Source organism: Psammomys obesus, unplaced genomic scaffold, assembly GCF_907164565.1.
Source record: "Psammomys obesus unplaced genomic scaffold, mPsaObe1.curated_primary_1811, whole genome shotgun sequence".
Taxonomy (NCBI): domain Eukaryota; kingdom Metazoa; phylum Chordata; class Mammalia; order Rodentia; family Muridae; genus Psammomys; species Psammomys obesus.
This window is the reverse complement of record NW_026596040.1, coordinates 4,571,443-4,597,787: the sequence shown is the minus strand read 5'-3', so window position 1 is coordinate 4,597,787 and position 26,345 is coordinate 4,571,443. Positions and strand designations below refer to the sequence as shown.

The 26,345-nt window shown below is 45.6% G+C and overlaps 1 protein-coding gene and 1 pseudogene across 1 annotated transcript; both read left to right on the top strand.

Annotated features, from left to right (window-relative positions):
• LOC129688057 (tumor protein D52-like) overlaps nt 1-1,577 on the top strand; it is a 21,830-nt pseudogene extending 20,253 nt beyond the window's left edge.
• Nucleotides 1,578-22,861: 21,284 nt separating this feature from the next.
• Nucleotides 22,862-24,604, top strand: Gpr151 (G protein-coupled receptor 151). Its single transcript, XM_055622591.1, has one exon. It carries the CDS (start codon nt 22,922-22,924, stop codon nt 24,131-24,133), a length of 1,212 nt encoding a protein of 403 aa, XP_055478566.1. The 5' UTR covers nt 22,862-22,921; the 3' UTR covers nt 24,134-24,604.
• Nucleotides 24,605-26,345: the final 1,741 nt, after the last annotated feature.

Genomic DNA, 26,345 nt, shown 5'->3' with positions numbered 1-26,345 from the left:
TGCTTTGCTTTGCTTTGCTTTGCTTTGCTTTGCTTTGCTTTGCTTTGCTTTGCTTTGCTTTGCTTTGTTTCGTTTTAAGAAAGAATCCTCACCAGAAGTACAAATCATACAAGCAGTGACTCACAGTTAAAATTTTAAAGAGGAGGGCTGGAGAGATGGCTCAGTGCTTAAGAGCACCAGCCACTCTTCCAGAGGACCCGGGTTTGATTCCCAGCACCCACATGGCAGCTCACAACCATTTGTAACTCTAGTTCCAGGAGACCTGATTTTCTCTTCTCACCTCCAAGGTAACAAACAGGCATGTGGCACACAGGCATACGTACACCCATACACATGAGATAAAATAAGGAGTCTTTTTTTCACTGGGAGCAGAATAATACCTTGGAGACTGTGCTCCTGAAGTCTCAATGATGTCTCTTCATGTCCACTCTGAGTTGGCTCTGGTAGTCCTAAACTGTTACTGTATTACTTGGTCCATCCTCACAGCCAAAGCAGGGTTTGTAAATGAAGAGCCTGATCCCTTGTAAGGAAAAAAAAATCTTCACATTTCCACCCTGCAAATGAACTCATTCACTATTGGGCAAATTTCAGTGAAATTAGCCAAAATTCATCATTAAGATTAACGTAGAGTGGTTGTAACTCAGATGTGGACCGAGGCAAACAATGTCTGCTGAAGACAAAGCCAGCAGCTGAGGAAGGAGAGGATTCTGGGGCCATGCTCAGTGCCCCAGAGATACAGAAGAAGAGCAAGACAGACGAGATGGGAACTTGCTAAGATGGGAGAAGACATCGAGACTCCATCTCAAGTGCTGGCAGAGAAAGAGAAATGTCTAACAGAGGCCACTCCGAAATTTGGGATCAGTTCACGTCAGAAATTCAAGCAGAACATTGCCAAGGGGTGGCAAGATGTGACAGCAACCTCTACACACAAGAAGACATCTGAAGCCTTATCTAAGCTGGATACAAGGCTCCAGCTGCATCTTCCCTGGTTGGCTCAGTCACCACCAAAAAGCTGGAAGTTGTTAAAAATAAAAAAATAAAAAACTGTCTTAGTTTGGGTTTTATTGCTGTGAAGAAACCCCACGACCATGGCAGCTCTCATAAAGCACGTTTAATTGGGTCTGGCTTACAGTTTGAGAAGTTTAGTCCATTATCGTCATGGTGAGGAAGAAGTATGGTGACATACAGGCGGACATGGTGCTGAAGGAGGAGCTGAAAGTTGAACATCTTGATCTGCAGGCAGCAAAAGTACCACACTAGGCATAGCTTGAGCATAGGAGACCTCAAAGCCCGCTCCTACGATGACACACTTCCTCCAACGAGGCCACACCTCCTAGTAGTGCCACTCCCTATGGTCAAGCATTCGAACACATAGTCAGTGGGGGCCATTTCTATTCAACCCACCACACTCCCCAGCTACTAAGTCTCTTGAGGAAAAAGCTGAAAATTTAAAGGCTAACATCCAGGGAACCAAGTGTGCTGGCAGTGATTTTAGAGAAGTCCAGAATTCCACAGCAAATGCTACTAGTGCTGCGGGCTCAGAGCCACCCTCAGAACAGATGCAGGAGAGTCCCTGAGTTGCTGACCTGTGTTCTGTTGACCCCTTCCAGGTGCTGCAAGTGAGATCCAAGCACATCTTGCCAACGTTCATGGACGCAGAGTCCTACCAGACGTGCTGTTATCAGCTTTACTCATTTCTTTGACCAAATAGTTTGTGAATTAAATGAAGTGAAATGACCTTTCCCTCCACTAGAGGGAAACACCCTTTAGTGTGCACCGAAGGCCCTTTGTATAGGATACAACATCATAGATCCTTGGTGGTACCTGAGGTGTTCACCAGACTGTCAGGGAGCTGCAGGTGACCACTGTGTTTCTACTTTACCAAGTCACTCAACACTGGGATTCTAGCTTGATCCTTCTCTTCAATATGAGTCAATTTTTCCCCTTTTTGAGTCTCTGTATACTAAATTTCTAAGTAAAACTGTTCTTTTTCTAAATTCTTGCAATTAAATTTTTTGGAATCATTTTGTTCCTACAAAAACTGATGCACCAACCAAGGACCATGCATGGAGAAGACCTAAACCCCCTGTAGGGGGTCTAGCATGTAGCCCATAGCATCCCAGTCTCCATGTGGGTACCCAAGTAAGGGGAACAGGGGCTACCTCTGTTATGAACTCAGTTGCTGTTCTTTGATTGCTTCTTCCTGGCTATGTGGTGTTGCAAGGCTACAGAGGAAGAGAATCCAGGCAGTCCTGATGAGACTTGATAAGACTAGGGTCAAGATGGCAGAGGAGGAGAACTCTCCCTTTCAGTGGACTAACAGGAAGGGGGTAAGGGGGAAAAGGAAGGGAAGGTGGAACTGGGAGGAGTTGAAAGAGGGGGCTACAATTGGGATATAAATGAATGAATTATAAAAATATATATATAATAATAATAAAAAGAGAAACGACCAGCTACATTTTTCCTTAGATAAGCAATTAATTTTTGTTTTGTTTTGTTCTTTTTTTTTTTTTTTTTTTTTTTTTTTTTTTTTTTTTTTTTTTTTTTTATGAGGACCATTTCTTGGGTTTCTGAAGACACCAGACTAAAGCACAGTACATACAGGTGTGAATGTACTTCAGTAGATCTGTAAGTTAAAAACATGCAGAAATGTGGCCACTGCCACACAGTGGAGGACAACACCCAGAGACCACCTGCTTCAACACAGTGAAGACAGAGGAGGTCACCAACAAGTCTGCCGGCCATGTGGCCCACTGCAGCAGGAGCCACTGTGAAGTAGAAGTATGTGGTGAACAGATGGGAGAGAAAGAGAAGTGGAACAGTTGGAGCATTGTGAAGAGATGGAACTGGAGACACGAGGATGGAGAGAACTAGCCCTGCCCCGGGGAAGCCTGAACCTGTGCTGCGGCTGAGGGGCGTGGCCGTGAAGCAGCAGGCTCTGCTGCAGCCCAGCTCATACACCGCTGAAGACCATGTGGGTGCCCCTGGCCTGGGCTGTTTTCTGGGACCACGTAGATGTCGAGGACTTTGCAGAGTTTCCCCCGCCCCTCACTGGCTGCACCTCACCCGGGCAGCCCCGGTAGAGCCAGCCCTGGGGGTGCGGGTGCAGGTGAGCTGCCCCGAGAGCTAGGGGTTGGAGAGCCGGCCCTGCCCCTTGACAGCTGCAGCACTGGGTGAGCTAGCTGGGGCAGTGCAGGAGAGCTGGCAGGCTGACCAAACCAACTACCGCCCAGGATCCCATCCAGGGCTTCGGGCTGGCCCACCCCAAATTTTATCTCATCTACGAGCTACTAGAGTATATGAATGGGCCAGTTTTGCAGATTCACAACTGCAGGATCTCCAAGACACAGGGCAACAACAGGATTCCAAGAGGAGTCCTAAGTGAGGATTCAGTATTGACCATGTAGTCGAAGCCAGAGTCCTTGAAACAGACTGGATGACTCATTGCGATGAACATTCGAAAGTAGAGATGTGTGGACAACAGGGTACGCTGTGTGATACACTGTGACACACTACAGCTTCCATGATGAGCATTTTTCAAAAGCATGACTAGATTTAATTGAGTATCACATTTCTGCAAACCAAATTTGAAAAGCCACAAGTATCAGTTGTAACAAAATGACATGCTTCTATTCTTCATTGCTACTTGGATGCAATAGCACGGTTTATTTGTAATAGCCAGAAGCTGGAAACAACCCAGATTCCTCTCAACTGAAGAATGGATGCAGAAATTGTGGTACATCTACACAATGGAGTATTACTCTGCAATGAAAAATAAGGAAAACATGAAATTTGCAGGTAAATGGTGGGACCTGGAAAGGATCATCCTGAGTGAGCTGTCCCAGAAGCAGAAAGACACACAGGGTATATACTCACTTATATAGACATGTAATATAGGATAAACCTACTAAAATCTGTACATCTAAAGAAACTAATCAAGAGGGAGGACCCTGACTAAAATGCTCAATCCCCATCCCAAAAGGCAAAGAGGATGGACATGAGAAGAAAAAGAAAACAGGAAACAAGTTAGGAACCTGCCACAGAGGGTCTCTGAAAGGCCCTGCCCTGCAGACTATCGATGCAGACACTGAGACTTATGGCCAACTGTTGGGCAGAGTGCATGGAATCTTATGAAAGAAGTAGGAAATAGTAAGATCTGGAGAGGACAGAAACTCCACAAGGAGAGCAACAGAACCAGAAAATTTGAACACAGGGGTCTTCCCAGAGGCTCATACTCCAACCAAGTACCGTGCATGGAGATAACCTAGAACCCCTGCACAGATGTAGCCCATGGCAGTTTAGTGTCCATGTGGCTTCCACAGTAATGGGAAGAGGGACTGCCTCTGACATAATCTGATTGGCCTGCTCTTTGATCACCTCTCCCTGAGGGGGGAGGAGCCTTCCCAGGCCACAGAAGATGACAATGCAGCCACTCCTGATAAGATCTGATAGACTAAGATCAGAAGGAAGGAGAGGGGAACCTCCCCTATCAGTGGACTTGGGGAGGGGCATGCATGAAGAAGGGGGTGGGATGGTGGGATCGGGAGGGGAGGAGGAAGGGGTATGTGGGGGGATACAAAGTGAATAAAGTGTAATTAATAAAAGTTTAAAAAGAAAGAAACTATGTTCTATTGCATGTGAAAAAAATCTTAATAACATCTGTGCACAGTTTTAAAAAAATTGATGAAGAAATGCATACTCCATACCACTCAGAATTTTCCACTTGATTTGTTGTAATCCAGATTGGGCTAGTAATAACACTAAGTCATGGTTCCTAGGCAGCTGACCCTTAGTTATGGTTTAATGAAGCAGGGACTCATCCCTTCCTCCAAACAGTATCTGTTTACTGTATGTTCCATGCCAGAAGCTGCACTAGGTGCTGGCAGTGGGATCAAGAGCAAAGGCTCCGGGAGGCAGAGGCAGGCACATCTCTGGGTTCAAAGACAGCCTAGTCTACAGAGTGAATTCCAGGATAGTCAGAGCTCTACAGAGAAACCCTGTCTCAAACGCAAACATATACAAACACACACAGAGACACACAGACAAGCACACACACACACACACAGAGAGAGAGAGAGAGAGAGAGAGAGAGAGAGAGAGTAAAGGCAGCTAGAAACCTCAGGAGTTTCCGGGCTAATGGGAGATGTGATTGTACACAGATGTGAAATAGTGAAGAGGCATAGTAAACACCCCAAAGTAGCTCTGTTGAGAGGAGGTGGGTGGACCCCTCCAGTATTCTTTGTCCAAGTACCGTTAGAGCAGTGGTTCTGAACCACCTAACTCTGCAGCCCTCGAATACAGTTCCTCACGCTGTAGTGACCCCCATCCATGTATTTATTTTCCTTGCTACTTGATAACTACGTAATTTTGCTGCTGTTATGAATCGGAGTGTAAATATCTGTGTCTTCTGATGGTCTTAGGGCAACTCTGGCAAAAGGGTCATTCGACACCCAAAGGAACCTTGGCCCACAGGTTGCTGTTTTTGAAGAATGCAGCTTCATTCGAAACCTAGATGCTCGCTGGATCCTCAGACAGCCGAGTGTGTTTTCAAGGGCACCACTAGGCTTCTGTGAGACGTAGAAGCATTCTTTACCGGATGCCCCAGCTCGCCTCTTTTCAGGAACACTTCCCTCTGTGGAAAGGTGGAGTGCACAACAAGTCTGTGCATCGATTTTTGCTTTTAAAAAGCGGATGTCACATAGTGCTTCCTGGCCAGAGCACCTCATTTCCAGCAGCACTGTGCTCAGGCAGAACACACAGCACACCCATCACCTAAGGCTGTGGATCTCAATCTGAGGGTCGCAACCTTTTGGGGGGGTCAAACAGCCCTTTCCCAGGGTCACATATCAGATATCCCACCTTTCAGATAGTTACGTTACGATTCTTAACAGTAGCAAAATTACAGTTATAAAGTAGCAACAAAAGTAATTTTATGGCTGGAGGGGTGTCACTACAACATGAGGGACCATGTTAAAGGGCCGCAGCATGAGGAAGCCTAAGAACCACTGCTCTAAGGTTTCCAGGAGCTTGTTACCACGGCCAAACCTTGCCAGTGCTGACTGCAACAGGCTCAGACTCCAGGATCATAAACCACCACAGCCATGGAGATGCCAGTATTGCTGTTTCCATGGCTACCGCCACTTCTGAGACCACAGTTTTCCCACACCATGAAGCTGAAGAACGAGAGTGAGCATACAGCCCGGTTGCTGCCAATATTCACATGTGCAGACATGACGAAATTCAGAGGGAGAGATGCCCTTTGCCTCCCTTCTGTCTTCAAAGTCTCCAGAGCTTCTGCTTGCCAGAAGCTAAAGTGGCCTCTGGAATCCCAGCGAAGGGGGGGAGAGGGGAGCATCAGGAAAGGTGCTTTTAGCTGAAGGCACATGAGGGCTGAGAAGGTGACACAAGCAGATGCTGAATGCCAACGCACAATACCTATTTCAATTTTTTTTTTAATTATTGTTTTTAGATTAGCATGAAAAATGAGTTGAAGCATGTTCCAGGGACCTTAGTTTCAGGGAATCAGGGAATCCCCGGAGGTGCTTTTCACCACACAACAGCCATTCAGTGTCAAAACTCCAGAGCCTGGGGGTCGGAGGTCTTCAACCCTGCTGAATTCCAAGGCCCTCTACTCCATGTCAAGGATGATTTGCCCACCAAAGAAAGAGGAAACAAAAGTAAACTCCTTCCTACATGAAAATGACTGCCTTAGTGTTCTCCGTAAGTTTTGTGTTTCTTTGTATCAAAATTAGGAATCGGGAGAATTTGGTTTAGAGTTTACAGAAAAATAAACCCACCCCTCCGTTGTATAATAAGGAAAGTGAAGCAATGTGAGGGTTATGAGTTTTCCTTCAAGGAAACAGGCAACTGCATGAAAGAGCGAAGTTAGAAACCAAACGAGGGGCCCGGAGAAATGGTTCGGTGGTTGAGAATACTGGCTGCCCTCCTGGAGGACCCCAGTTCAGTTCCCAGCACCCACAGCTGGCCTCCCACAACGGCCTGAAAGCCCAGCTCCACCAGGCTGGCATGCCTGGCCTCCGCTGGCACCTGTGCTCATGCGCGCATGCCCGTATGCAGACACACACCTATACACCATTTTGAGTAATTTTTTTTAAATCCTTTTTTTTTTTCTAATTAAACCAAACGACCTAAATTTCTCCTCAGAAGATGGTGTACTCTCCTAACTACTTCCCACAGAGAAAAGAGCTCCTAGGAAAAGGAAAGGAGGAGGGGCAGGGTCTCACGCTGAGGGTTGGCCTTAAACTCTAGCTCTCGATGCTGGAGTACAGGCATGGACCACCGTATGTTTTTTTCTGTGGTGCCGGGGATTGAACCCAGGGCCTCATGCGTGCTAGGTTAAGTGCTCCATCCCCCGCCCACACACACACACACCCAGAAATAGCTCCTAACTAGCAAGTCATGCATGAGCAGCCCTTGTCAGCCTACAGCCGTCTATTAAAACCTGCGCTAACACTTAACATTTGGGAAATTTCACATTAAGATCCCATGTATTAAGTTTCCATTGGGGGAAAAAAAAAAAAATCTGCGGTCCTTCACCTTTGTTCCAGTCCCAGATGACAGCAGTTGGCTCCTCTGAGAAGCAGCTTCTTACCCGCCCCACCACCACCACCGCACACCTGCCCTGCCCCCAGCACCCCCTCTCTGCCCGCCACAATCCCTACACATCGTCGGGGTCTCCTGAAATCTCGCTGCGAGGACTGATGACCATTTATCACCGTGCCTGAGATAGTCCTTCTTAGCACACATTCTCATAACTAAATGTGATCAAAAGTGACAAAACAAAGACCAATGAGGACGTGTGAGTTCTCAAACCTTCCCGTTTCATTCTTCTTTATTACCTGCCTGTCCCCTAGGGATGATTTGCCACCGTGGCCTTCAAGAACCCCCGGCAGCGTTTCCGTCCTGCCGAGTCCCTTTGCGGCATACGGCTTGAACTCTAACTGAAGAGAGCCCCCACGTGGACAACTGCAAAACAGCACCCTGGAGGGCTTGCTGTTCTTGTATTTATATTCTGGCAGGCAGGACAGTTAAGGGTGCTTTTCTATTCAGGGTACCACAGCGCCGTGTTTGAGGTAATTAGTTTGGCTCTAAAATTAGCAGTTACATAAATGTTAATGAACAGCTGTTCCCAATAAACAGGATAAATTGAAATTAATAATTGCCATATTCATTTAACAAATGAATTACCCACTTCTCAAATACACTGACATAACACGTGGTCACCTGCCAAGGAGATCATCCTAAAAGTTTTATTTTGGTGAGACAGAAGAGAAACATGGGAGCTGAAAGGGCATGGAACCACTCCACCTGCTCTTATTCCTCTAACTATAGAAATAAATCTCTGACTATGGCCCAAACACCGTAACAGGAACGGAATTTTTCCCCACGGTAGGATGAAGCTAAGAGTTTTTTTGGAGGACATCTGATTGGTGACCCACTTCACACCGTTTGAGACCTGTCTTTAATTTGGGAGACTATGGTTTTTAGTGGCTCTTTGAGGAAGCCAACCTGTGAAGTATTCCTGAGGCAAGACACTGCTGAGGAGTGTCACACCTGAATGAGAAGACCACAGGAAGGGCATGAACCTTAGAGGGGCAGGCGGGGGTAGGCAGGCTCTGAGAAAGAGAGAAAGAAAAAAATCGGACCCCAAGAAAGCCAGGCAGCACATGCATGATTCTAAGCCTGCTGTGAGGTGTCCCAGGCGAACGTTCTGGAAAAGGGGACAGATGTAAAGGCACTTAGGTAGGAAAGAAACAGGCATAGCCCACAAGAGATTCAACACAGTAAGAGCTTAAAAACGTCACCTGCCGTTTGTGTTTGGAAGTCACTGTACGTGGAGAGCAGAATAAAAGAGGAAGGAAGATAAATTGGGAGGTTCTTACAGATAATGGCTTCCTCATAAAATGTCTCTGCCCAGACAGGGGACCCTCCCACCCTAGGATTTCCAATAGCATGTGCTGTTGATCGTGAAAGGTGAGGTCATTATTGACTAGGGGAGTCCTACACACTTGTCCAGGCAAGAACGGGACCTTTAAGGTAATGACCAATCCAAACAACTTAGCCCTTCTCCATTAGCTCCTTCACCCCAGCCCTTACTCACGACATCTGTATCAACACATACAGAGCTAGTTACCTAGATGCTTTGCATACAGAAGGATCCAGTAATGCTCTGTTTGTGATGAACGTTGATAACTATACTATTTCAGAACAGTAGACAGATCTGGTCCCGACCATACCATTTTCTACCCAGGCAAGCTGGGAAATTTACTTAACACCTTCATGTGCCAGTTTCCCATGTCTGGAATTAGGAAGGATAGCACCTAAGTATTTAAAAAACTTCAGATGATCTCTTATGGAGAAACCACTGAACAAATTATGGCTCTATAATATGTATGCTAGGTAACAGTGAGTGAAATGGGAACTATATGTACATATGTTACGATCCAAACACACATTGAACTGGGAAAAAAAATAATTTACAAAATTATATTTGATGTAATAAGAGTAATGCTGTGTACTTCTGTGCACGTTTTCATGACAGATCCGTTGCCTTTCCCCTCTTCTATTTGATAGAAGCATTATTGGTAGGAATGATTTAGTGCACAGCATCTCTTGCAGCTACGTGTGGTTTTATGACTATATTCTGCTCAGTGAGATGTGATCGGAGGCGTATGTAAATGAAAGCCTCATTCTGCATCTGGTCCAGTGTACAGGCTAGCGCCTTTATCATCACACTGAACCAGGTGACCTACCGGATGGAGACAACAGATAAAGGATGACAAACTGGGACCTGCATCCCTGATAACAATATGAAGCTACCATCCATCCCTGGACTGCCTGCTTCCAGATTTTCCTTCCATCTGGCAGAAACTTCTAACTTGCTTAAACTAATAATCATTTGAGATTTCCCTACTGCTACAGCCAAATGTAAAACAAAGCAACAGAGTAGGCAAATCTGTCAGTCTGCAAAGATACACACTTATTTAATATCATTTGTAACCTCTGGGAACAGGAGAGAGTTGTAATTACAGAGAAAGACAGGGGGAAGCAGCTGTTTCATAGTTAACTTTTAGGAGAATTTGTCCAGAGAAGGCAACTGTCCATGTTTAAAAAATTATTCTTAAAGGAAGCAAGAAAACCTGTTAACTTAAAGAGGGGTGAAGGTTTTTAACAGCAGCAGATGGAACTTATGAACTCCAGACCTCCAGAGCAGCTTTTCCTCACACACAACAGTAGCCATTTGAGGGCCGGGCCATTTTAGCTAGCATGTCCCCAAAGAATCTTCCACAGAATATGAGCAGGTTGTTCCCTTCAGAAACACTTCACCTGTGGACTGAGCCCTGAGCCATCCACCAGGCAACATGGCTCCGTCTAGATCAATGCTCCTCAAAGGTTGTGAACCCTTTGGGGGTCAAATGACCCTTTCACAGGGGTCACCTAAGACCATCCGAAAACACAGCTATTTATATTATTATTCATAACAGTAGCAAAGTTACAGTTATGAAGTAGCAACAAAAATGATTCTATGTTTGGGGAGTCACAACACGGGGAACTGTCTTACAGGGTCACGGCATTAGCAAGGTTGAGAGCCGCTGGTCTAAGTGGAAGGGAAGCCAGCTGAGGGGTTCAGGCAGCCGTGCAGTCTTCCAGCCAGGAGCCCAGAGCTGGGTTTGGTCCCCTTCTCTGACAGAGTTCTTTTCTCTTTCACAATCATAGAGGTGGACAGTGCGGATGACAGCTCCTGGCAGAATTTCTCCTGTGCTCCAGCAAGCCGAGTGATGCCATGGTACCCTGTGACAGCCACAGGCCTGCTAAGAACACTTAACTTCACGTTCTGATGGTCTCAACTAAGAGAGACACGGGCAGGCGACAGGCCACTGTTACAGGGAGGGGGACGTGAGGTATGCCACTAAGCATTCAGTTACCAACTCTCGTCAGCATTAGCCTCTTCTCAACAGAGAGACAGAGATGGGAGGGAAAAGGCCTGTCTAATGGCAAAGTACCCTGATTCGTGAGCCCCAGAGGATCCAATCGTGCCCTTCTCTCAGCCACACCTGGAGAGCTTGCCCAACCAGACAAGTCGCATGTGTGAGCCAGCTGTTGCTGAAAATCAGCATGGTGGTTTGAGTGGAGAGAGCTCCCACAGAGGCAAAAAGAGCGGCAGCTGCATCAGCTCTGCTCCCCAGAGAGCACCGACTGATAAAACCACCACCCCAACCGCTCCCCACCCACTTTCGGTGGATGTTTAAAACTTCAGCTTTAGAGGATGAGACAGATGGCTTAGCAGTTAAGAGTTTGCTGTTCTTCCAAAGTCAGTGCCCAGAGCCACGTTGGGCAGCTGCCGGTGCCTGCAACTCCAGCTCCAGAGCATCCAAAATCATATTCTGGAGCATACACGGCACACATACAATAGCCCATGGTAGCTCAGTATCCAAGTGGGTTCTCTAGTAAGGGGAACAGGGACTATTTCTGACATGAACTCAATGGCGAGCTCTTCGACACCCCCCCCCCAGGGAGGAACAGCCGTGCTAGGCTACAGAAGAGGACATTGCAGGTAGTCCTGAAGAGACCTGATAAGCTAGGGGGTCAGATGGAAGGGGAGGAGGTCCTCCCCTATCAGGGGACTTGGAAAGGGGCAGGGAGGAGATGAGGGAGGGGGCTATGGCTGGGATACAAAGTAAATAACCTGTGATTAATATAAAAAAATTAAAAATTAAAAAAATAAATAAAGTGTATGTTTTTTTATTTCAAGTCAATGCTGGGTATGGTGGCACACACCTGTTAGCCTTGCACTTAAAAGGTTGAGGCGGGAAAATGAGGAGTTCTAGGCTAACCTGGGCTACATGAGACCATGTCTTTAAAAATCAAAAAGACAGAATGAAAAGAGAAAGAAAGAAATCAGCTTTATGTTTAACAAGAAAGTGTTGTGTTAGCTCAGACCTTATGCTGCCTGCATTGTCAGGGTCTCCCTTCTTTTCCTTCATTGTCTGCAAACCAAACATAACCCAATTAAAACCACGTGCCTCAGCAACGCCATGGTGTCCTATTCAAGACCAGTGACATCCGTGCCTGCATCCACTAAAGCTTCATTAAAGCCCTATTAGGTTGTACATAAAATAGTTTTGTCCCAAAGCTCTTAGGCGGCAGGAAAAAAGGTAAAGAGAAAGGTCTGGAGGGAAGAGAAGTGGTCACTGTAAATCAGGAGACACAGCTTCTGGCCACTCTGTAGAGAGTCCATCTCACTTTTAGTTTTAAAAAATGATACAATATATTCGGATCATGTGTTCCCCTTCCTCGTCCTATTCCTCCCAGATCCTCTTTACCCACCTAACTCCACCCTCCCTTTCTCTTTGAAAGAAAAAAAAAAATAGAAAACTCACATATACTCACCCCACAAACACACAAAAATGGAAACCAAAATATACAAGCAAATAACCAATAGACCAAACAAAGCAACCTGAGACCGAAAGAAAACAAAAGCCTACAAAAATACCGTGGAGTTCATTTGGGGCTGGCAAGCTAATGGTGGGTATGGCTAGAACACGCTGAAGTGTGGTTAATACACACAGTGAGAATTTGTTGAAGAAAGTGAGTTTTCCTTTGTTAGCGGGTACCAATTGGACATAGCTTCTAGGTTAAGGGTGGGAGCCTGTGTCCACTTCCCCCTTTGCATGCTGGGACCCACATCTGGCTTGAACCTGTGCAGGTCTTGTGTGTGATGCCACAGGCTCTGTGAGTTTATATGTACATCAGTCTTGTTGTGTCGGAGGGTACTGTCTCCTTGGAATCATCCATCACCTCTGTCTCTTACTAGTTTTAGACCTCCTCCTCTACACATTCCTGAGCCCGAAGGGAGGGTTTAAATGAAGACCCTCCACTTAGGACTGAGTGAGAGTTCCATCTTCATGTTAATGTATGAAGTCATGAAGGAGTTGGGGAATGAAGGGGAAAAAATGTGGAGGCAAGAAAGACCCCATCAAACCTGAGTGTTGAAAGATGGTCCAGTGGCTATGTGAAAATTCAGACAGGGGTGACACAGCCTTGTGGGAGAGAGAGCTCAGGGAATATCTAGAGGTGTTCCGTAGTACCCGAATCAAAAGTCAAGAGAGCGCACTGAGAGCCAGGAAACAGGGCAGAGCATCCGAGTCAAATCATCTGATACAGCCTAGCTGCTTCGGTCACTCCCATCAGCAGGGCAGTGATGCTCAGAATAACTGCCCCTGAAATAACAGGTTCCTTGATGAAAGGTTCTTATCCAACAGGTAAGCTAGATCCCAACCCAAATCCGTCATCGTCTGGAAATTAATCCCAGTGGAGTTTTCCCCATGAATGCTGAAACAGCGATGTCTTTGTCTCCTGCATCCTTGTCTTCCCCATGAAATACTCCATTATAAAAAGGGACAAATAGCTTGAAAGGACCACCCGGCACTGAACAGGACCAAAGTACGTTGTATAGACATGCAGAGCATATTATATTGTAAAGTTTGTATGTACTAGTAAATATATACAAACTGGTTTTATATAGAGGGACAAATTCAGGCCATTTTCCTAGCATCTCTAGGAGGGTCTAGATCTTAGCAGACCATGGGCTAAATTCAACCCACTGGCATGGTTTTGTTTTTATTCTTGGACTTAGAATGATGCTTTAAAAGAAATTAAGCAATGCTTTTAAATTAGATAATCAGAGAAATCTGGATGTTTTCTTCTCTGTATCCAAAGCACCAGCAACTCTGGGCCTCCTTCCTATAGACAACCATCAACTAACTCCAAGGGCAGGCCGATTCTCTCCGGCAGGCAGAGAATCCTACCAATATGATGCTTGCACAGCATCTGCCTCGCCCTCAGCCAGCAGCAGCATTTACTCCCCTCTCTCTGCCGGCCAAATCCCCGCAACTCCACGCAGGCACCTTACTCTGGCCTTTTGATTATCAGCAGCAGCAAACAGTATTCCTGACCTCCTCCCAAAAGAAGGTGACACGTGTTCGAGAGATGCAAATGGAATCTGAGAGACCACCACTTCAAGAGTGAAAGGGGCTACCAAGCTCTGAATTCTCTCATACTATGGCGTACTATACATAGGCTTATTTGTGAATTCAGAATTGCTTGCTAGTTTTGTCCCCCCCCACCCAAAACACTTAAAATATTAAATAACTTTCCAACCATGTTTCTAAATATGATCCAAAACTTTTTTTTTTTTTTTTGGTTTTTCAAGACTGGGTTTCTCTGTGTAGCCCTGGCTGTCCTGTGCTCACTCTGTAGACCAGGCTGACCTTGAACTCACAGGTACCTATCTCTGCCTTCCTGAGTGCTGAAAGTAAAGGCGTGGGCCACTATGTCCAATATGGGAAACAAGAAAAGGAAGCAAACAGCAACCACCACAAGCACTCAAGAGGGCCTCCATCACTGAGTTACTAACCAACCCGGCACACAGAGCAAGCTGCATGGGCCACTCCCAGCCTGCCTGCAAAGATTTCATAACCACAGCAGTTCAGTTCGCTTTGACCAGTGCAGTTTGACAGACACATTCAGTCAGAGAGGTCTCAGCTCTGTTTTTGGATCACCATTTAATCCCCACTTCCCAACTAGCAGCAGGAGCGGCCCAGGACACAAAGCACCGTGCATATTTTCTGCAGCTCAGCTGGAAAGAGAGACTTGAAAACCGTCATTCTTACAGAGATTCGGCTTCAGTCAGTTCAAAAACAACTCAGAACCCCAGCATCGCTCTTCCTGGATAAGCAATCAATGCAAAAGTGGAAATGGTCTGTGCTGCATATTCGGGTGTTTACAATGAATGTGACTTGGTCTTTTAAATGCCCCTAGAGTTTAAAGGCAGACCCTTGGGCCTTGCAAGGGAGTCATGAGACAAAACTATCTCCTAATAGTAGTACAGTCATCCTTTCCTTTTTCAACTCTCTCTTGCATGCGCAGTAGAGTTTTCTACAGGTTGCATGACATGTGATCTGAGAAAAGAAAATGCCAAAGATGGACTTTTGAAAACATTTGCAAGATCACAATACAATTTGATTCCTCACTTCATATTTCTTGAAGGTCTAATTATTTCTTATAAAAATCATTACTCGTATCAATCTGTAATGGACAGCTTGTTGTTGTGTTGTGGCTTTGGTGGTGGTGGTGGAGGGCAGTTGGTTGGTTGGTTGGTTGGTTGGTTGGTTGGTTGGTTGGTTGGTTTGGTTTGGTTTTTTGGAACAGGGTTTCTCTGTGTAACCCTAGCTTTCCTGGAACTCACTCTACAGACCAGGCTGTCCTGGAACCCTCAGAGATCCACCTGCCTCTTCCCAAGTGTTTGAGAAGTGCCCTGTTTTTTTTATTTTTTTTATTTGTTACAATTTATTCACTTTGTATCCTAGCTGTAGCCCCTTCCCTCATCCCCTCCCAATCCTGCCTGCCCTCCCTCTTATCCTCTCTGCCCCTCTCCAAGTCCACTGATAGGGGAGGTCCTCCTCCCCTTCCATCTGACCCTAGCCTATCAGGTCTCATCAGGAGTGGCTACATTGTCTTCCTCTGTGGCCTGGTAAGGCTGCTCCCCCATTAGGGGGAAGTGATCAAAGAGCCAGACACTGAGTTCATGTCAGAGACAGCCCCTGTTCACATTACTAGGGAACCCACTTGGAGACTAATCTGCCATGGGCTACATCTGAGCAGGGGTTCTAGGTTATCTCTATGCATGGTCCTTGGTCGGAGTATCAGTCCCAGAAAAGACCTCTGGACCCATATTTTTTGGTTCCTGTGGAGCACCTGTCTTCCAGGTCTTTCCATCTCTCCGTTCTTTCGTAATTGCACATGAGTGTAGTGCCCTGAACCGCCAGAAGAGGGCGTCTGATCCTAAGCAACTGAAACTGCAGGTGAAGAGAGAGCCTGTCTCAGGTGCAGGAGTGAATTCCCGGTGTTCTTAACCACTGAGCCTCTCTCCAGCCCCTCTCCAGCCCCTTGGTATTACTTTCAAATGCAACAACACCTCCAGCTTTGGCTTCTAATCAAATATTAGGAGATATAACCTAAGCCAAGGGCAGAGGTGGAGACAGGATCTAAGGCCGAAGGGCATCTTTGGCTACATAGCAAGTTTAAAGTTATATGCACATATACATTTGTATATGAAATGAAAACAGAGGAGGGAGTGAGGGGGACCAGCGAAGACAGAGAAAAGGAACTAGAAACGAGAGCGGAGGTAGATAGAAGCTAAGTACAACGATATGCAGTACGAAAATATAATCTATTATTTTGTATGCTAACTGAAAAATAAAGCTAATTAAATTAAGCATTAATTAAAATACCAAAATAAGACAGTGGGAAAGCTTCAAACGTTGCCTGGGATGTAATAATTCCTCATTAAACCTTGGAGACAATGTTGGGGGGGGGGGTCCAATAAACGCACTGCTAGCATCACTCAGTGAAGAAAGCCGAGGCACGCGTGTTGACCCAGTTTCCCACAGCTGCTCAGTAGTGCTAGCCTCCAACCCAACGCTAAGTCTAGGATCCGTGCGGCAAGCACGTCCGTGAGCTCACAACTCACGTGAGGGCTCGGGCTGATCAAATTTGGGTTCTAAATGTGGGGCCTGAGACTGTGCGCCTAACAAGCTGCCAAACCAGGCTGCCGCGCGCCCTCAAACCACAGTCAAGACTGAATATTTGAACATGTGAAAGGGATGGAGGGGGTGCGGGTTTGGGGGATGCGTGGTGCTGGAGGAGGTGGGGGGGGGGGGAGGGGGGGGGGGGTGTAGTCATGACCCAGCACGCTCAAGAGGTCAGGGAGCTTTCTGGAGCCCTTTGATTCCCTTCCTCCACCGTGGGACTCGTTTTAGCCCATGTGCTCATCTTCCTGCTTGTAAATATCCAAACAGTCTTATGCTGATTACGAATGCATCAGTGGCTCCCCGTCAGCAGTCCCTTGTCCACCGCGGGCCGCCCTCTTCCCAGCTCGGCAGTAGTATTTTAAAGTGTCACAAGAGGGCGCCGCCCGCTAATTTCAGGCTCCACTGCCGCGCTCTCCGGGATGCTGGGCGATTGGGCAATTACGCCAACGCAGTCACGGTGAGGGGGAGCTGGGAAACTAAAAAGCAGAACGCTACAGGACTCCTGCAAAGGATCTCGGGCGGCACGCCCTACTGTTTCACCGCCGCTTTAGGCTCCATCTTTAGAAAGGGCGGAATCACTGCGAATGTGACAAGAAGGGAAAGAAAAGCTCCAGCAAGCTTCTAACGCACTGGCGTCTAACGTCGCTCGCCGTCTCTAGGCAAAGGTGCGCCTTTCAAAGGAGTAATTGCTGTTTCTGAGCAAGAAATATACCCAATGCTGATGTGGATGACTTGGCTTACATCAATAATATGAAATACTTGAAGAATATGCCCGTCTTCCCCGGCCTACCTTTTGTCCCTCCCATTCCGGGAAAAGAACACTGTCCCTTTAAAAATGTGCATCAATATTGACAGCATAGAACGTTACTTATGTTGAGAGGGTGTAATCCTAGCACTTGGGAGGGAGGAAGAAGGTTGAAGAGTTCAAGGTAACCCTCAGCTACATAGGAAGTTTAAGGGTAGCCATCTTTAAAAAAAAAAAAAATTTTTTTAAGGTTACTTATGACATAATGGGAAGAGAAAAGGAAAATTTGTAATTCTACTGAAACAAAACAGAAAGACAGGAAAATTATGGGGACACGAAGGAAAGAGAACTTCATCCCTCCAGTCTGGTTGAGTCATCGGCTAAGAAGCAAAAATTCCAGCACAGTTACCTACATTTGCTGTGAAGATTGCAGACACAGAGACAGTAAATCATTTTCTATGTTTATAAGAGGCAATGAAGCAAGGCCTAAGGCCTGTCCTAGACAGGGATACTATCACTGTGATGAACCACCACAAAAGTAACTTGGGGAGAAAAAGGTTTATTTGGCTTACAGATTCATACTCATAGTCGATTGAGAGAAGCCAAGGCAGGAACTCAGATGAACCTGGGCAGGGACCTAGAGGCAGGAGCTGATGCAGAGGACACAGAGGAGTGCTTCCTGGCTTGTTCAGCCTGCTTTCTTATAGAATCCAGGACCACCAGCCCAGGGTGGCCCCACCCACAATGGACTAGGCCCTCCCCCACTAATAACTAATTAAGAAAATGCTGGCCAGGCAGTGGTGATGCATGCCTTTAAGCCCAGCCACTTGGGTGGCAGAGAGAGGTGGATCTCTGAGTTCGAGTCCAGCTTGGTCTACAGAGTGAGTTCCAGGACAGCCAGAGCTGTCTCAAAAAACAAACAAAAGAAGAATAAAAACAAAAACAAAAAGGCCCTACAGGCGTGCCTACAGCCCAGCCTTCTGGAGCATTTTCACAGCTGAGGTTCCCTCCTCTCAGATAACTATCTTGTCTCAAATTAACATAAAAACTAGCCAGCGCAACCACCCCTTGTCAATTTTACACACAAACACACCATTGTTAAGCACGCCCTTTGCTTTCGTGTTCATACCCACCATCACATATTAATAAAGCCTTCACAATATAAAACATTTCACAAATAGAAAAAAGTCCTACAGCCTTACAAGAGTCAAACACTTTAAAGGTTGTCTCTTTCAAACTATCATCTCTTTTAAAATCCAAAGTTCCTGTAAAATTTCTAAATCTCTTTTTTTTAAGCCTCTCAACTGTATAGGCTCCTGTAAAAATAAAAATAAATAAATAAATACTTTCTTACTTCAAGAAGGAAAAACCAGAACACCATCAACATCAAAGCAACTCACACAGTGTAAATAACTCGATGTCCAATGTCTGGGATTCCCTCACAATCTTCTGCCCTCCTCGAAAGGGCTGGACCACTCTCCGGCTCCGCCCTCTGCAGCACACACACAGCTTGTCTTTGTTCCTGGGAGTTGCCACACAGTAGTGGCATCTCCAAAATGCCGGGGTCTTATGGCATCAAGTCTCTATGGCCCCTTCAGTCCTGGGGCTTCAATGGCACTGAGGCTGCACCTTCTCCAGTGGTCTCTCCTGGCCTCTCACAGTGCCAAGCCTCAGCTGCTCTCCATGACCCTTCATGCCTTCAAAACCAGCACCACGTGGATGACTCTTACACTACCAAGTTCAGCTGCCAGTGCGAGGTACAGCGTTGGCCTCCTATGGAACACAGCTGTGGGCTGACTCCTCAGTCAGCCGTCATTACACCTCAATGATGCTGGTCTCTTCTTAATCACCGTTAATCTCTTAGCCCCAGCTGACAGTAGCAGTGTCCCGATAAAACAAAGCTTTTACTTCAGTGGTTCCTATCTCTTGTTAATCATGGCAGATTCTTTAGCACCCACTAACCAGACCACAATTCTCAATTCAAAATAGCAAAGAGCCCTGATAGTTTTTAAGTGAGTCTCAGACTTCCCTCTGGAACTTCACAAGCCAGGCCTCCATTGTCTGAATAGATCTCGATATTTTTATCTTCCAAGCTCCCACTGAAAAGCTCACCAAGCTTTAAATATTCAATGGTTTTTCTAGCTTAAAGTTCCAAAGTCCTTCCACAATCCCTGTCTCCACCCTCCAAAAACAGCATGGCCAGGTCTGTCACAGGAATAGTTCAGTATCCTGATACCAATTTTATCCTAGTTGATGTTACTGTTGCTGTGATCTATGATGAAACACCATGACCAAAGCAACTTGGGGAGGGAAGGGTTTGTGTGGCTTACACGGTCCTTTGAGGGAAATTCAAGGGCAGAAACCTGGAGGCAGGAGCTGATGCAGAGGCTATGAGCGGAGGTGCTGCTCACTGGTTCACTGTGGCTTACTCAATCTGATTTGGTGTAGAACCAGCAGCCCAGGGATGGCACCACCCACAATGGGCACCCCCACCAATCACTATTTAAGAAAACACCCTACAGGCTTAGTTCCAGCCCAACCTGATGGAGGCATTTTCTCAGTTGAGGCTCCCTCCTCTCGGATAACTTTAGCTTCTGTCAAGCTGACATAAAACTAGCATAACACTGCCTGAACGTATATGGCCTTGTCTTTCTATATCCGTGATAAAGCATCATGACCAAAAGCAGCTTAGGAAGGAAAAAATTTAATTCAGTGCACAACTCACGGTCATACTCCATTGTGAATGGAAGTCAGGGCAGGAACTCAAGACAGGAACCTGAAGGCAGGGACTAAAGCAGAGACCACGAAGAAACCTTGCTGGTTGGCTTGGTCCTATGGCTTTCTCAACCTGCTTTCTTATGCCATCCAGGACTACTCACTCCAGGGTGGCACTGCCCCCTGTGGGACAGGCCCATCCATATCAATCACCAGTGAAGAAAATGCACCACTGGTTTGCCTACAAGCCATGCTAGCAGGGGCATTTTCTCCACTGAGGTTCCCTCTTCCAAAATGATGTTAGCCTGTGCCACACTGACATAAAACTAGCCAGCACAGGCTTCATTTCCCTCCTGCTCATTTTCTGAAAAGCCCACAAGCAGGACTGAGACCTCAGTCTGACCCCCAGAACCCTCATAAAGATGGAAGTAGAGAACCAACTCCAGGAAGTTGTCCTCTGACCCCCACACATGCTCCACAGCACTCAGGGCCACCACCACACTAAGAGTGATAAACAAAATACATTTTGAAATTTAACTTAAAAATCACCGGGCATGGTGGCACATGCCTGTAATTCCAGCACTAGAGGAGGCAGAAAGCAGGAGGATCTCCGTGAGTTTGAGGCCACCATGGTCTACAAAATGAGTCCAGGCCAGCCAAGGCTGCACAGAGAAACTCTGTCTCAAAAAAACAAAACAAAACAAAACAAAACAAAAAAACGAAAAAAAGAAAGCTGGAAAGAAAGAAATTTAACTTAAAATGGCAAATAAGATTTTTAAAGGGGATGGTGAGATGTCTCCGTGAAGAAAGTGCTCCCTGCACAAGCCTGACAACCTGAGTTCACTGGTAGAAGCCACATCGGTGTGAAGGAGAGAACTCCACAACCGTGCCAAGGCACACTCACACATATCACACACACACACACACACACACACACACACACACATCACGTACATACATCATACACACATCCCACAATACACACATCGTACACACACGCAGAGTTTTATAGTGATATTTTAAAAAGGTCTCAGCATGAATAGAGAGCAAAAGGTGAGAAGGAAAAAGGGCGCAGGCTCAACTAAAGTACAAAGTCTTTGCCAACAAGGACGCTTTGCACACACGTAGTCAAGTTCTGAATATACAATCAAAGATAAATTGGTGTATCTAATTGCTCAAAGATCCCCACGATACAATTTTAGAATATTCTCCTTACCAAAACGCCCATTGTGCCTATTTATAGCTCAAAGGATCTTTCCCATCACTGGTCCTTAGGAACCAGTGATATGATACCCTCCCAGATATGAGGGAGAGGAGGCAGAAAGCAAGTCCCAACACTGTGGCCAGCTCTCAGAACAGCTGTACTGTTGAGCACCAACTCAGGGGCGTGGTTTGCTTGTGTTTGCTTTGTTATTTTGCTTGTTTGTTAGGATTTATTGATTTTACTTTGCCCAGGTGTTTTCCCGCACATATGCCTGTGGCTTCCAGAGTTTTTGATGTGCCCTTCTTTTCCTTCCCAGGATAAAACTACGGCATTAGTACCAGGTCCTAGACTCACCACTTGGCCGTTCTGATTGCCACACTAGAAGCATATCATCTTTCACACTCACGTGGGACAGTTCCACCTGTTCCCACCTGGCACTGCCCTTTAGACCTTGAACATTCTGGGCCACACTTTCTCCACAAGCCTTTTAGGGAAATCAGTCTCAGGATAAGTTGTACCCTCTGCCGTTTTCCCAGCAATACCAAGCAATACTGGGTCTTCTAATCCCTCCAGCGTCCTCTGCCTGGGAAAGTCCATTTCACTTGAGCTGTTCTTCACTAAACCTTTTTGTGATTGTATATTTTGTACATAATATGTATGTACAGGCCAAGTGTGTCACCATGCCTGCAGAGGACAAAGGACAACTCTGGGCAGCCAATCTCAGGTCACTAGGGCAGCTTTTATCGGCCGTTGGTACCTTGCTGGCTTTCCCCTTTACAATGGTACTTTCTTTCAAATCTCTTAAATGTCTCCATCATCCAAATTCTGAAAAGCTTAATTTATCATTTGGTTTCATCACCATCACTCCCTGAAGTCTTATTAATATGTAAACCAGTTCAGCATTCCAAAGCGCTTCTAGAAAATACATGATAAACTTGGATTTAAAAATACTTCACTTCCCAGCTGGGCTCGCTATCAGTTAGTTGTTCATGGAACTGATGTGGTAGCGAGGGTTAGGAAGAGGAATGCTCCTATCTGCAAAGAGAACGGGGAGAGAGCACCGGTTCTTAAAGCGCGGTCTCGCAGCAAAACTGTGGGAACTGGGTAGGAGAGCAGACTCTGAGGCCCTGTATAAACAGACTAAGCTATCAGGAGAACCTAATGGATGTAAGAAGTCAAAGGACTTGGATCAACTGGAGCCTGCTGAGTTACAGACCAGTCTGTACTTAGAAATCCAGTCAAGATTTTAGAAATAACTGATAGTAATCCTCCCCTGCCTCCCCTCACCCCAGGTGAACACCCCTGCTTACTTGTATGTTTCTCCTCATTTATCATTTATGGGAATGTGTTATCACCTGATGGGGCTGGCACTTAGGATTAGACTTGCTAATGAGCCATAGCAATACACCCCTGCTGCCTGCCATTCCACGCAGTCACAGGTCTACTGTGTGCAGCCCAAAAGCTCAGCAACCAAAAGGGGAGGGTCCAGAGGTGGCATCAGTGCGGACGACAGAGCGTATTTTTTTTATTTATGCAAAAGAGCTGAGAAAGACCAGCCTAAACAAGAAGCCAACATCTGCAGGGAGGAGCTGGAAGGGAAAGGTGCTACTGGCAGCTGTCTTTGCTGACTCCAATTCCAGCATCATGAATGAGTCATTTGCTCACCTCCGCTTTGCAGGAGGGTACCTGCCATCTGACTCCGAGGACTGGAGGACCATCATCCCGGCTCTCTTGGTGGCTGTGTGCCTCGTGGGCTTCGTGGGGAACCTATGTGTGATTGGCATTCTCCTTCACGGTGTTTGGAAGAGAAAGCCATCCATGATCCATTCCCTGATTCTGAATCTCAGCCTGGCTGACATCTCTCTCCTCTTTTCTGCACCTGTCCGAGCTACAGCATACTACAAAGGTGTTTGGGATCTAGGCTGGTTTGTCTGTAAGTCCTCTGACTGGTTCATCCATACGTGCATGGCAGCCAAGAGCCTGACAATTGTTGTAGTTGCCAAAGTGTGCTTCATGTATGCAAGTGACCCAGCCAAGCAAGTGGCTATCCACAACTGCACCATTTGGTCAATGCTGTTGACCATCTGGGTTGTAGCCAGCCTACTTCCCCTGCCAGAATGGTTCTTTAGCACCACCAGACGTCATGCAGGTGTGGAAATGTGCCTCATGGATGTGCCAGCTGTGGCTGAAGAATTCATGTCAATATTCGGTAAGCTCTACCCTCTCCTGGTGTTTTGCCTTCCTTTACTTCTGGCCAGCTTTTATTTCTGGAGAGCTTATGGCCAATGTAAAAAACGAGGTACAAAAACTCAAAACCTTAGAAACCAGATGCGTTCAAAGCAACTCACAGTGATGCTGCTAAGCACTGCAATGACCTCTGCTCTCCTGTGGCTCCCTGAATGGGTAGCCTGGCTGTGGGTATGGCACCTCAAGGCTGGAGGTCCAATGCCACCACAGGGTTTTATAGCCCTATCTCAAGTCCTGATGTTTTCCATCTCTACAGCAAACCCGCTCATTTTCTTAGTGATGTCTGAAGAGTTCAAGGAAGGCTTGAAAGGCGTATGGAAATGGATAACCAGAAAGCCTGCAGGTGCCTCAGAGGTTCAGGGGGCACCAGCTAAAAACACAGAGGCCCCTCTGGACAAGGCTCCATCTCCAGAGTCCCAGACATCCATTCCAGAGACCGAAAGACCTGGCTTTCTCAACTCCAGCAAAGAGAAAACCAACAAGGCAGTGGCTCCCATCCTCCCTGACGTCGAGCAATTCTGGCATGAGAGGGACGCCGTCGCTTCGGCACAGGACAATGACCCTATACCCTGGGAACATGAAGGCCAAGAGACAGAGGGCTGCAATTAGCAGACTTTAGTGTCAAAGAAAAACAGTGATAATTGTAGTTACTTGTACTGCTGCTTAGCAATATTGCTGACTTATATAAACTGCCGTTAGAAATTGCAAAGATTTTCTTCTGTATTTTCAAACTATACAGTCTGGTAAGTAGAATGGCACGTAGGAATTTTGCTTCAGAACCCCCCCCCCGCCCCGCAAAAGAACTCATTTGAAGTGTTATGTAAAGAAAACTATGTTCAAGTGGTTACAGGGCTCAAATGGACTTTCCCCAGGATACCCCTTAGACACAGTCCTTGGCAGAGTAGTTTACCAGGCTGAACTTATGAACTGTTTCTTCCTCAAACTGCTGCTCCCAATGTAGCAGCAAGTTACATAGCTCAAAATCTGTATCTCCCTTGGCCTTTTATTAAGTGTAAATTTTACTTATAATTTCCCTTCACTTGCTTAATAAACATAAATTTATTTTATGAACAGTCTAGTTTTCCTGAGCAATTTACAAAACAATGAATACTTCTTTCTAATCTGGGCTAATTTCAAACTATGGGGTCCAAGTTTAAGTAAATGCCTCTTCTCTTCCCAGAGTTGTTTTTTTTTAAAGCTGCAGTGTATTCTCCTTGATCTCTGTGTGTGCTCTCAGGACAGACTGTAAACTAATTACATAGGCCTTACATACTGACTAAAGACAAGCATAAAGGAGAATGATGGTGACTTTTCTTGTATCATCTAACTTGAACACCCTCAACTTAAAAAAAACATTACCAGGGATCGAAGGTATAAAAAGCCAAGCATAACAAAGTATGGAAAAGCACATACACAAGAGAAAAGCCAGCAGACAGCTGACATGAATCTTAGGTAAGAGGAGAATAATCGCAAGAACAATGCAGAGCAAAAGGCAAAGGAAAGCATTTTGCGTTCCTAGACATGGGAAGTTTGAGGACAGCAGAATGCAGCATACCCAATAAAACAGTACATTTCTGTCCCCTTTAAATAAAAAAAGCATTATATAGTCTTAATTGCTTCCTTAGTGAATTTCTGGGATTTTCCATTGTTGGATATCTCGAAGAAGGAAAACTGCCTCTAAAAACAAACAAACAAACAACAACAAAAAAAACTAATGGAGAATATTCTGTACAGTACAGAGAACTGTCACAATGTTCAGTCTTGAGACTATCTTACTATTAAAGGTTGTGGTTTTCTTTTTAACACAGAAAGACAAAGCTGACTTCTTTTTCACTTGTTTCACTATAAATTGTATTTGAAGCTCTCACATTCAAATAAAGTAATGGTTTAGCCCAAGAATCCAAAATAACTGCTTTGTTGGCTTGGTTACATGAGGGGTTGGCACTGAAACTGAGAAACAGAGGAAGCATGCTTGTTTTATACACACAGTGTGTAGTGTAAGCTTTAAGTATGTGACGTCTTGTAAATAAAAGCAATGCTTTATTTCTGAATAGAGACTTAATGTTATCTGTCCCTTGAATTACTTCAAAACTATCATTCAGAAAAAGAGGGTTTTATGAGGTGGCCTGTTAATGACCATGTCCCAGGCTCCTGGGTAAGCTTCAAATACTGAAACAACATATAATTATGATGAATCACTCATTAAGAACATGAGAGTCCTGATCTAGTCTCTTTAAAAATCTTCAAGGAAAACAGGGACTCACTTCTTCTCTGAACAACCCCACACAGACTTTTGAGGCCAAAAATGGGAAAGAGGAGATCCACCAGCTCCCCATTCTTTCGTACCGTGACAAGATGCAGTAAGCATGCAGACACAACACTGCATGTGGAGCTTAGAAAAGGGCTTTAGGAAAGTCAGGGTTCTGAAACAGTTGTATTCTCTTTGGCAAGCATTTCAATTTGAATCCTTATAAAACTTAAAAATCACTTGGAAAAATTTATAAAAGTAGATTTTAAAAGGCGGAGAGGATATAAATCCTGTTTATGTTTATCACCTTCACAGCTTTTAATCCTAGTATGCTCCATCAATACCAGTCTTCAGCAGGTCATATAATTTCTGACACTTAATAGATTTATGCTAAGTACTAAATAAAGAGTGTAGATATGAATGTTATACACAGCAGACAAATACAGATCAGCTGGTCTTCCTCTTTCTGGGCTTTGTTGCCATCATGATCGGTGAGAGAAAACAGGGAAGACAATTAACATTTATATCTCTTCTCATACATCTCATTTATGTGGCACTCTGGTACTGGCAACC